General features: G+C 31.1%; 1 protein-coding gene across 1 annotated transcript in view; it reads right to left on the bottom strand.

Annotated features, from left to right (window-relative positions):
- Positions 1–1,800: 1,800 nt before the first annotated feature.
- The window catches only part of LOC141283827 (gephyrin-like), a 64,548-nt gene continuing 52,823 nt past the window's right edge, over positions 1,801–13,525 (bottom strand). The window contains exons 9-10 of the mRNA XM_073817146.1: positions 4,603–4,644; positions 1,801–2,288 (exon numbers count right to left, since the gene is read on the bottom strand). Coding sequence (XP_073673247.1) covers positions 2,184–2,288; positions 4,603–4,644 — 147 coding nt within the window. The 3' untranslated portion in view covers positions 1,801–2,183. The remainder of the gene's footprint in view (positions 2,289–4,602; positions 4,645–13,525) is intronic.

Below are 13,525 nucleotides of genomic sequence, written 5' to 3'. Positions count from 1 at the left end.
GTACATTATCTGTACTTTTTTGTTCTGGAAGTGAACTAATCCTTTAAGTAGTAAATAAAGTCCATTTTAATTTCATGCTGACCTTAAAGTGAACTCAGAAGAAGATAAGAACAGAGAAACTGAAGCATCAAAACAACCAAATCAGAGATCAACTGACAGACATTTTAAGCAGACACACACACACACACACACACACACACACACCTGCCATATGTTGCAATAATGACAGTTTTAACTAGTAATTAAATCACACTAAGTAAGGCTTTCATTACAACAACTGTAAAAGCACTGGGATATCAGTTCATCAAACAATTCCCTCATTAAATATCCTAGATGTGGATTAATTAATACAAGCGCTGACCTAATTTGCAATAGGTGTACCAGAAATTGCCAAGATGATTATTTTTTTGTGATGTCACATGATAGCTAATAAATCATCTTTCAGCTCATGTTGTTTTTGAACGTTCAGTAATTGTGATACTAAGCGAAGAAAAAAAAAGAAAAAAAAAATGAAAGTGGAATGAATACAGATATTCACAAAATGACACAACAAATCTCTAATTACCGTTAATTACTCTTAAAAACAAAGGTTCTTTATTGACATTGACAGTTCCATTAAGAACCTTTAACATTCATGGAACCATTTCATTCCACAAAAGGTTCTTTTGGGAACCCGAAATGGTTCTTCTACGGAATTGCTGTGAAAACACCCTTTATTTTTAAGAGTATATGTAATAAAACTGGGGTGTGGGTTTCTACACTGAAAAAAACAATTTGTTGAGTCAACTTAAAATAATAGGTTTAGTGAACTCAAAGAATTTTAGTCAACTTGAAATGTTAAGTTGTACAAAGTGACAACTTAAAATTTTAAGTTGAATCAACTCAAATATTTAAGACAGCAGGGCAACACATTATTTTAAGTTGACTCAACAAATTGTTTTTTTTTACAGTGTAGACATACTGCTGTATAAAACTGACAAAAGCACAAAATTACTGAAATTGTAACTAAACAAAGTGAAAACACAAAATCAAAAAATAATAAAAATTAAAAAAATAATAAAATCACCTATATAAATATTAAAAACTCCAACACACATACACCAAACATACTGCTAACACACCAATAAATCCTTAATACGAACAACATCACACATTAAAAAAAATGGTGGTGATGGTAAGCAAAATTATTTTGGTTGTAAAGTGTTTTAGATTAAAATGCCAGAAAAAAGAACATAAAATGTATTATATAGCATACAGCTATCAGGTGGCAACATGGATGAATCTGCATATATATATATATATATATATATATATATATATGTATATATATATACACACACACACACACCAAAATGTATTATATTTAACAATTAACATGGTAATAATGGAGTGCAAATTTGTAATAATTAAATATATATATATATATATATATATATATATATATATATATATATAATATTTTTTATATACTTTAAAAGTATATTTAAAATGATCAATATATGTATTATATTACTATATACTATATTTTAAAACATATTAGACCAAATATAATTTTGGTCATTTTTTTGTATATTCTAAAATATATTTGAAAATATTTTGTTTTACTGTATCGGGTGATAAAATGACAAAATCATTTTTACTTGTAATTTATTTTTTTACAAACATTTTTACTTGACAAAATGTCATGGGAAATGTGCACTGCATTGCACTGTTATAAGCTTTCATAATCTTTTGTTTTTGTATTATTTCATTGTTGCAAACAAACATTATTGTAGTATATTTTATAAGAAAAAACTATTTGAGTTTTTCTGCTTTAAAATTTGACATTTAATTGCATGTATTACGTGTCGTTTCTTCGTAAATGTTTGTGAAACTTAAACATTTCCACACCACATTTTTTTGCCCAATAGGCTACTAACTGTAGAAACTTAGATTTTAGGGTGGATACTGCGGTTACGATGTAAATGATGGCAAATGTTGATGAGTTTATATTCCTAAAGAAATAATGCTAACCATACGGTGTTTTAGCTTGATTTAAACACTTAAACCCACTGATACCTGTGCTGTAGTGGCATTATGGTTGGCAGAGGTTGGTTTGTGTTCAAAACTAACTAATCTTTCCTGTATTTGAGCTGCTTTATTAGCTGCCAGTGCTAAAATCATGTTTACAAGCTGCATATGTCTCAAACTATGATTGAAGATGGGCTCTTTACCTGGTCCAAGGTAGAGTACCTTGACTTGAGTGTGATGACCTCATCCAGGTGTGCTCTGAACTCTCGCCGCGACGCCTGGAGGAAGCCACAGGATAGTCACTCCCCGAAACACAAGCTCACACACACTACCATTCACAAACGTCTCCATACCCAACAGGCACAGATACAAAATCTATCCGCATTTGGTCAAACACGTGTATGAGCATGCGCTGCCACAAACACTAACACAAACACACAAATACACTAACTCTCTTCAACAACACACAGTAATATAACACTGCTGTGATGTGCACCGGAACAATGAAAACATGAGCAGCTGAGCAAAATGAAAACTCACCCGCGTTAAAAGCAACCCAACTAATCTAATGCTGTAAATCGTGAGTGACTCGAAACAAACCAAGAGAAAATAAATCATGGAGCTGGAGAAATATCTTGAGTGACACTTAAGTGCTTTGACATATTAGGGCTACTATAGTTTGGCAAGCTTAAAGCTATTCAGATTGAATCTCGGACAACTTAGTCAAGCTACAATACAAGCAGATAACAAAAAGTAGACAGTAACTGAATTTAAGCTATACAACAGAGTAAAATCATTATAAATGTAAAGAAAGTCTGAACTATTTTTCTCTAAAAACACTTCAAAGCAATACAATATGACAAAAAAGGTTTTAACAATTCATTTAAAATAAATGAATTAATTGTTACTGGAAAAAGACAACATTTAAACCATTTTACGGTCATACTAAGAACAAAAATAGCTACTTTTAATTTTTTTTCATAACGTCTGCAATAAAATCTGAAAAAAATTTGGTTGCCCATAATTTTTTTTTAGTATTTAATAAAAAAATAAAATAATAATAATAATAATAATAATTATATATATATATATATTTTTTAATTAAAAACTAAAAAAAATTATAAAAACACCACAATTTAAAAAAATTTAATCAAGCTATCATGCTAATAAAAAATTATAAACATGTATAAATACTTTTTATGTATTTATTTTTTTCTTACACATTATCAAATAACGGAATACTAAATAAAAACATCTCAATCCAGTTTATAAGATGTAAGTCATTCAGTATAATTTATGTGACCCTGGACCAAAAAAACAGTCATAAGGGTTGAGATTTATACAAATGAATAAATAAGCTTTCCATTGATGTATGGTTTGTTAGGATAGGACAATATTCGGACGAGATACAACTTTTTGAAAATCTGGAATCTGAGGGTGCAAAAAAATTGAGAAAATTGCCTTTAAAGTTGTCCAAATGAAGTTCTTAGCTATGCATATTACTAATCAAAAATTAAGTTTTGATTTTAGTAGGAAATGTACAAAATATCTTTATGGAACATGATCTTGACTTAATGATTTTTGGCATAAAAGAAAAATTGACCATTTTGACCCATACAATGTATTGTTGGCTATTGCTACAAATATACCCGTGCTACTTACAACTAGTTTTGTGATCAAGCGTTATGTATAAGCTTTTAATTTATGGTACATGGCTGGAATATTCATTAAAAAAAAAAAAAGCTACTCTTTTATCTATTTTATGTATCAACAATACAATTTGACTTTTTTTGCAATCCAATTTATTTATTTGTTTTTTCATATTATCCATTTGTTACTTTATTATCATTATTATTATTTTTGATAATTGATCAAGTTGAAATTTATCAATTTCTGGTATGGATTACTGATTAAAACATATTTTAAAAACTTTTTCGAAAAGTCTTTTCAAAGATCAAAGTGGTTCCCAAGATGTGAAAAATGCAGCGAGTGAGAAATGAAAAGTGAGTATGTTTAGCTCATATAACTGCACTTTTAGATGTTATGTATGTTTTACAGAAATAACTAGTGGTCGACTGATACAGGTTTATCACTGACTGATATGGAAAATCTAGAGAACAAAGCTCATTTATTACAAACATATAAATAATACAATTTAATGTTAAAGAATCTCAAAATAGTCAAATATCATCTTCAAATATTATTAATTAACTGGCCTGGTCAATATATTGTATCAGTCCATCACTAGTAAGAATAACTCCTCTGGCCATACATACATAAAAGTGTTTGATGAATGCACAAAAAAAAAAAAAAATGTTGGAAATGCATTAAAACATTTTAAAGAAAAAAACTGATATGATTATTCTGATGGATAAACCAGTGAAACATCTAAAATTGTCACAAAAATGACTGTCAGTCATTTTTTGCTCAGTTGCACTTGAGAAAAGCATGCATGACAAGACAGGAAGGGTTTCAGGCAGAGCAGGAAGCAACAATCATCGCAGGCAGGAAGAAACATGTCGCATGGCAACACGTCGAGGTGGAGGAGAGCTGTTGCCATGGCGATGCGGCCCGAGACGCATGCAGGAATACCTCAGCAATGCTTAGGGTGGATGAAGAGGAGGGGAGCCGCGCCTGGGTGCCACGAGAAGGGGGGAGAAGAGAAGACAATTAAATATAAGAGCCAGCAAAGCCAAGCTGAAACACACACATTGCCGCCCCCTGCTGGCCCGGAGGGCTGCTGGAGCACCGCAAGCCAAAGCAGCTGGGAACAGAAGACAAAAAAAAAAAAAAAAAAAAACCCAGAAACTACGCAAATACATCGCTTACACTCATGTATTTGCTTCTTATCTGGGATTTGTGCTTGACATTTTCAATGCAAGTTCATGTGTTTTTCTGAATATCAACCTGAGCTCTTTTACTTAGTGGACAATCATTTCTGATTCCTGTGGAAGCCTAATTCCACCACATAAGAAAAATAATGCTTTAGTAAGTCATAATTATTAAATGAAAATCAAATTTATGACTTTAAAAGTTAAAATTATGACAAAAAGGTAAATATTAAGAGATAAAGTAGAAAATATGACATGCTAAATTGAAATTATGACATAAAAAGTAAATTATTAGCTTAAAAAAAAGTCGAAATGACTTTAAAAGTCAAAAGTTATAACAAAAATTCTAAATTATGGCATACTAAATCTAAATTATGGCTAAATTAAGTTGAAATTATGAGAGAAAAGGTACAAATTATGGCTTTGAAAGTTAAACATTATGATTTTAAGTCAAATTTATGACATTATTCATTTAAAATTTTTAATTATGACATAAAACTTTAAAATTATGACATCATTCTCCTAGTGGAAATTTAAGTCATAAATATGATTTAGTATGTCATAATTTTGATTTGGTATGTCAAAGTTTTGACTTTTTATCTGATAATTATGATTTTAAAAGTCAAAAGGTCAAAATTATGACATATTAAATCAAAATAATGGCATAAAAAGTTTAAAATATGAGAGAAAAAGTACAAATAATGACTTTGAAAGTTAAACATTATGACAAGTTAAAATTATTTAAAAAATAGCTGAAATTGACAAAAGGTCAAATTATTACTTTAAATTATGACATAAAAGGTTGAAATTATAACATAAAAATTCATAATTATGAGAAATAATTGTGAATTAGTAAAAGATATAATTCTCCAAGTGTAATATTGCTACAATTTAGGTCATACATTTGATTTAGCATGTCATTGTTTTAATTTAGTATGTCAAAATTATGACTTTTTATGTATTTTGATTTTTAAAGTCATAATTTCGACTTTTTATCTCATATTATGGCTTACGCCAAAATTATGACTTACTAAAGCATGATTTTTTTCTTATGTGGCAGACATAGGGTTCCATAGATCCCAGTTTGATTTTAGCTTGGGGATAAAAATGTAAAAATATTGTCACATTAAATCCAATTTATATTGGATTTACAACACATACAGACGAAAACACAGCAAAAAATGGAAAGATGGGTGAATCGTTTAACAAATTGCAACTGAAACACACCAACTTCAACTCCCTCCCTTCAAGAATCCCTAAACGACCACAATGCAACTAACTACATTACTGAAGATGATATTTCTCAAAACAACAATACTGATGTCAACATAATAAATATTTATGGAAATATTCAGAAATTAATTCAGATATATACTTAGTATACACTCCCATTCAAAAGTTTGGGGTCAGAAAGTTTTTTTTTTTTAAACTAATACTTTTATTTAGCAAAGATGCAATAAATCGATCAAAAGTGACATTGAAGACATTTTTAAAAGTTACAAAAGAATTCTACACTGAAGACTGGAGTAATGATGCTGAAAATTCAGCTTTGATCACATCAATAAATTACATTTTGCAATACATTCACAAAGAAAACATTTATTTTAAACTGTAATAATACTTCACAACATTACCGTTTTTACAGTTTTTTTTTATCAAATAAATGCAGCTTTGATGAGCAGCAGAGACTTTTAAAAACATTAAAAATCTTTCCAACTCCAAACTTTTGAATGGTAAATAAAACATCCATGCATGCTACAATACCATGTTTATGCCATTGTATTTTATCAATTCAACTCATTTGCAGAAAAAAAAGAAAATTGCTTTAATTGCAAACATTTTTTTCTTTAGTTTAACATGCCCTGATGAACCACATACAACAAGAGCCAAAACATATATTGAAGTATACACCATCAGTTTTGATTTCATATTAACTTGAAATGCTCACAGCATCTGACAGGAATCATTTGCTACTTTGCACATAAAATCAGCACTGCGTCTCACGTTCCTGCATGCAAGGTGTCCTTGTGGTCCAGGACGGGAGTAATATATCTTGCAGGCGGCAGCCCACCCGAGTTTAATGTTCAAGTGAAACTCAAGTACTACAGATATAATCTTTAGAAGCGTTATTTATCGCCACACACACACAAACACGCCACTGTTACTGCAGCGTACGGCACACTGCTTCACATGTGCAATGTCCTCAAAAAAGTGTTTTTCTCAAGGGTGATTCAATACACTCCAATAATCTTCAATTGTTGCTAACAGTGTGATAATCCAACAAAATCTCAAGACAGTTCCTAACTATTTTACATCTTGCCAAATTGCTGGCTAATTCATTCCTCTCATTTGTAGGTTTTCAAACAATCTGCTTATGTCCCAGTGATGGTTTGGTTTGATAGGTGGCCACCATGCTTACTTTTTTCCTAAAAATCTTACATTTTAGTATGAATCACATACTGCAGTAGGATTTCATATGAAATGGCCACCTTACATTTCCTAATAAGATCAGGTTGGATATAATAAACATAAAATTACACAGAAATGTTGGGCTAATAAATAATTTCTAACAGATTGAAGTACTTTTACGGATATTTTTTAGTACTAAGTGTAAATATAAAAAGTTACTATGATTTCAGCAAACGTAAATTTTCGGACAAAACAGCAATTTCTGGTTTTGGAACAGTTTTGGAAGCCAAAATCATTGACCTAAACAGTGGCATTTAATTATTATTTCTCTGATGTTGTGTTTGCACAACTTAAGTGTTTATTTGAGATAAAAGCAATTCTGCCATTTTGGACAAAATGAGTGGTCTTGGAATGTTTTGAAACTGCTTTCAGTTTAGATTAAAGAATTGTAACGCCAGGCCAGCAGAGGGAGCCCTTACTCACACTGACTGTTGCTGCTCCCTCTGCTGCCTCTATGGTTACTTCCTGTTTGTCAGCCATTTAAGCAGGGCCATGCCAAACAGGCCCTCGCGAAGTATTGTTTTGCCTAGCAGACTCTACCAAGCGTTTCTCCACTGTTGTTTATTTTGGATTGTTATTGCTACGGTTTTTGTTCTTTTGTCATAGTTTAGTCTTTGTTTTCCGTCATAGTTTTGCCCCGTTCCTTGCCATTGTTTTTGCCCTGTTTCATAGCCTTGTTTATTTGATACTTTGGATTGCTCTCCCTGGTTTTTGACTTTCTGCCTGCTTAAAGGATTACGCCATTGCTCTGTCAAATGGTTCTTTGTGGAACCAAAAATGGTTCTTCTATGGCATCGCTGTGACAAACCTTTTGAAGCATGTTTATTTTTAAGAGTGTAGTACAGTTGTAATTGCTATGCAAATGCATTTATGCTGTATCTGGCAAGTCTTAAGTCTGTGTAAAGACATCTAAATGCCACTTCAGAAGCACACCTTTGCAGGGTAAATTTGCCATTTGACATTGTATCAACTTAACGGTTCTGTATTGGCATTGATGGTTCCATGAAGCCTTTAACATCCATGTAATCTTTCCATTCCACAAAAGAGATCATTTAGATTTTTTTAAATGTTCTTCACTGTATAAAAAAATGGTTCTAGGTTTTAGAAACTGCTCAATGAAATGTTCTTAGGCAACCAAAAATGGTTCTTTTGTGGCATTGCTACCAAAACCTGTTTTTAGAATCTTTATTTTTAACAGTGTAGCTAAATTTGCAGCATTTAGTATTCTTGATCTGGAGGACCTTAGCTTTGTTGGTCCTGAACTGAGACACTTGAACTACATACTAGGATGAGCTAAAAACACTGAGCTACTCTAAGAGAAAGTAATAAAGCGTATCTATTTCATAAGACACTTTTTAAGTAGGCGGTGATGGCAGCTGAGCTGCTGTGAGCGCTATCACATATGAATACTTAAAGAAATAATTCACTCAAATATGGAAAAAAATGTAGTTACAAACTTATATGCAACTTTAAAATTTTTGCACAGAAAAAAATTAAAGTTCATAAATAAATAATCATGTCATAGTGTGTATTTGCAACTGAATTATAATTAGATTTATATTTAAAACAATTGATTTTAATCAGTTAAAAAGTATGAACATGGATTTAAATATGCAAAAATCTGCAAAAAAAAAGCAAGATTAAATTAGTTAATCTTGCTTGATTTTATGTATGAGACTGAAACAAATGGGATTTATTAATGATAAATATATAAACCTGCCTATTCATTGTGTTTTTAAAACACATCAAGTTTATTACAGAAATCTACTGCTTGATTCATTTATGTATGACTGGCAAAAATGCATCACAATTTACCACTCTGTTTATGTTTAAACTGTTTAATCCAAATACACAGAAATTTTATATGCAATTAAAATGCATAAATACAAGTTTGAACAACATGAGAATGAGTAAATCAAACTTGATTTATATTTTAGATGAACTCTCTCTTTAAAAGCTCATATCATGTCTGGCTCGGTTCCCGGGCATCAGATTTGACCCCTTTGAAGGGAGCGAGGGTGGCTAACAGGACACACAAAATCTGCTCAAGACTGCTAATGCATAGCCAAGCGATTTCTGCCGCGCTGTGTTTAATAATGCTGTAGTAGGTGCTTCTGTACTGCAGCTATCAGGATGAGAAACTACACCTCAGATAACATAATCTGTGAGTGCAACTTCACAGCATCAATGTCTGCTAATAATAATTCCTCAGTGCTTTGTCCATTTCCGTGAGACACTGCAAGTGAATAGGGTAAAAAAAATAACTAATAGTTATCGCCTAACGTACCTAGTTGATTGATTACACTGATATTGCAAACATTTTTTGTATTACAAGTTTTCTAAAATGTTAGATTTAAATATGCAAATGATTATTATTTATTGAAATATGCGCTAATTTGCATACATTTCTAGTACAAAAATCGAAACACTGGATGAAGTCAGTTTCAAAGCTCTTGTTTAATATTTTTGACATATTAAAGTCAAATGTTTTTACAGAAGGAATTTTAGGTATGTCATTTTGTCACTCCATAATTCAGAAAATACTCAGACAGAAAACATTATATTTTCGCAATTTTTGGGAAATAAAATGTTGTATATAATAAAGCAAATTATATATGAACAAATCCCTCTGTAAAAGCCTTCAGGATATAGACAGGAATAAAAATGTCAAGTTTAGTGTGTGGAAGTGCTACTGAAGTGGAGATTTATGGCTAAGTGTAGGAGAAAAAAAGGAAATGGCCTTTAAAAATATGTATTGTAATTGAAATCTATTGACACAAATAGATAAAGTGCTATAAAAGAAACACTTAATAGTGTATTTTTGATGTTTTCTTTTTACTAGTCTGAAAAAACACTTTATAAAAAAAAAGCCCAAAATCTCAAACTTGACAGGTGCATGAGAAAACAGCGTTTTTGCCTGCAGTGTCTCCCCTTAATTTTCATAAAAAGTAAACATATTATATCATAATTGGATGAAATAAGCAGTGGCCTGTCATTATCAGCTGAGTTGAGTCATTTTACACATTTATATCTGTCTACTGCTAAAAGGCGATAATGCTGGTATCTTCAAACTAAAACTGTGATAAAACTGTTTTGTAACAATTTCCAATTGATTTGAACACTCTGTGTTCAGTATAATCATTCATAATAGTAATAATTAAAATAAAAATCATAGTATTATAATAAAAATCAACATAAACAACTAAATAAAAAACAAAATATATTAATATAATATAGGAATATTTAATATTATTTTATTAAAATAACAAAATAATCAAACACTGAAATAAATCAATTAATCAATAAATAAATATTTTAACACAATATAAACTTAAAACTGAAAATCTATAGTTTATTTTAGCCAACACAACGTAAGCATTTACTAATTGAACGTTAAGTCAAGAGTCTCAAAACATCAAGTGATAATTTTACACTTTTGTTCAAAAGCGTCTCATACCTAAAGTGATTATTTTACTCAAGATTTTTGGCAGACGGCATTTGAAAACCATTCCTAAATTCATGAAAGCAGCTTTAGGGAGTTATCTAACATACTCATAATTCAGCCAAACATCTGAACGAATGCAATCTGATCTTCTACATCTCATCCTTTGTGATGAATATCAAATGTACGAGACAAAATATATATACATTTAGATGCAAATGGACAGTATCACATTGGACAAATTGCCAAGAGACTAATTATTATGCAAAAATCTTTAGTTACAGATTTATAGACAAAGAACACACACAAGACGACGGATGGACAGATGGATGAACTGATGAATGCAAACCTCACAGCAACAAGTTTGTTTTATGCATTCAGTATTTTTTCTATCACCACAACTCTACCATCTATTATCATTCTCTCTTTACACATCACAATCAAATACACATACACTCCAAAAAAAAAAAAAAAAAAAAAGGCACAAAATTCACTTTATACACAATCTGATTGATTATTAAACTATCAAATGGATTATAATATAAACACAAGTATCTTCTGACTCAAGAAACATCAAATGCCAGAGAAAGAGTTAGGACTTACCATCATCTACATGAAGACTGAGATCTCACACACACATACAGACTCTGACACAGAGAGGAAGTGAACACACACATATGGATGGAGACAGAAGAGGAGGAGGAGTAGAGAGAGAGAGAGAGAGAGAGAGAGAAAGAGAGAGAGAGAGAAGCCCACAGAGAAAGAGCAGGCAGGAATTATGATCCGAAAAAAAACATTAGAGAGAAAGAGGAGGAAAAAGAAACAGACAAATGGAGAATGAACACTCACACAAACACACATCCAGGTGTATAACTTACAAACTTGTAGTTTACGTTAATGCACAATAACTGAAAATGTACTGTATGGTATTTATTAGGACAAAAAGACACCATATAAACCAGTTTGACTTGTGTTTGTGTGTCATTTCAGTCAATCTAAAATGGATTATATTAACTGATAAACGACTCATAATGAGCAACAAACTCAATATATGATACTTTAACAGCTGTGCATAAATCACAGAAGTAATGAGTGCAAATTAAATCTTTAAATATATTTCAAACACCTGAAAGTCACTGACCAACCTTGCAAAATCTGGCAACTTTGCAAGTTTCACAAGTGCTTTTGTGCATTATGCATCTGACTGATGAAAATGATGAAAATTACAAAAAGAAAACCTTATATATTAATATTTTTCTTTATGAGGACATCTTCAAAAAGTGGTTGTCAGATATGCCTATGCATGAAAGGTAAAATTGAAACATGCACCCATAAATGTAAGATTGATGTATTTGTATTGCATATATACAATTTCCATTCATTTGGATTGCACAAAGAAATAAACCTTATCTCTTGCATATTTGTCATACATAAATAAAATGGTCAGATTTCTGCAATAGTACTAATAAATTGACTACGTTTCAAACACACTACCATCCATAAATCCAACTAGTTTCAATCTTATTCATTTTAACTAAATGAATGTTGCTTGTTCCACTTTTTTTTATACTTTTTAAATCAATACAAGTAATTGTTTTCGGAATGTTGATTCTAAACAAGTTGAATAAATGCATTTTGAAAATATGATTCTTTACATAAAATCAAATATATGCAAATAGTTATTAATAAACTATGCCTTGATACATACATATATATATATATATATATATATATATATATATATATATATATATATATATATATAAAGGCATAGTTTATTAATAACTATTTGCATATATTTGATTTTTGACTTTATTTAAAGAATCATATTTTCAAAATGCATTTATTACATTTTTTCTTTCTTTTTTGAGTGCAGAAATCTGACCTGTTTTATTTATGTATGACTGACAAATATGCATCATATTAGGTTTATTAGTTCATGTCAAAACTGGATGGAAATTGTATGTGCAATTCAAATCTGGAGCCTCTTTTAAAGCAACTTTAGAAGTCTTTAACTGAATCTTACAAGACTGAAGTGCAGCAGAGATACTAAATCAGACACAAACCAAGCAGGCATCATCTAAACCAGCTTTACTCCAGTACACAGTCATGCAAAGCTCATAAACTACTACTAAACAAAAACACAAGTCCATGTTGCGTACAGCAGATCATCTGCATCAAGTGCTTCACATTCGAAATGAACAAACAAACATTTCACAACAACCTGAATAAACATGGAATCACTGACAGAAGTAATTCTGTGTGCAAATAATGCTGATGAAGTGATAGTCAGCCACACTCTGAGACACTGAGCTGAGGATCTGCGCTGCTGAGCGTTTGTTTATTGTGTTCTTTTTCATTTCTCCTTGGCCATTACTATCTGATCTTCTCTAAGCATTAAATTCAATGGTCTCACCTCTGCGACAGCAAGAAGCCAGTCAGTTTTACAAGCTGCTCTGTTTAGAGGAGGAATGTTATCAGCACACATGCCAAATAACCACACAAGCACACATATACGGGTATGTATGCACTTGTATATTTCTATATAACTCTGATCCAGTGAGACTGTAGTTTGAGACATCATCCTAAACGCACTGAAAATGAACAGAGTGAAACACAGAGGTGAAATAGAGGAGAAAAGGAAGTGGGAAGGAAATGTGATGGAAGAGGTGTAAATAAGATTGACAGATAAACACTCATAGATTAATCACTATAAAACTGTCAGAGATCCGTCTGAGTTTCTCTCTCTCTCTCTCTCTCTCTCTCTCTCTCT

The sequence above is a fragment of the Garra rufa genome, chromosome 13, assembly GCF_049309525.1.
Source record: "Garra rufa chromosome 13, GarRuf1.0, whole genome shotgun sequence".
Taxonomy (NCBI): Eukaryota; Metazoa; Chordata; class Actinopteri; order Cypriniformes; family Cyprinidae; genus Garra; species Garra rufa.
This window is presented reverse-complemented; position numbering and strand designations above follow the sequence as displayed.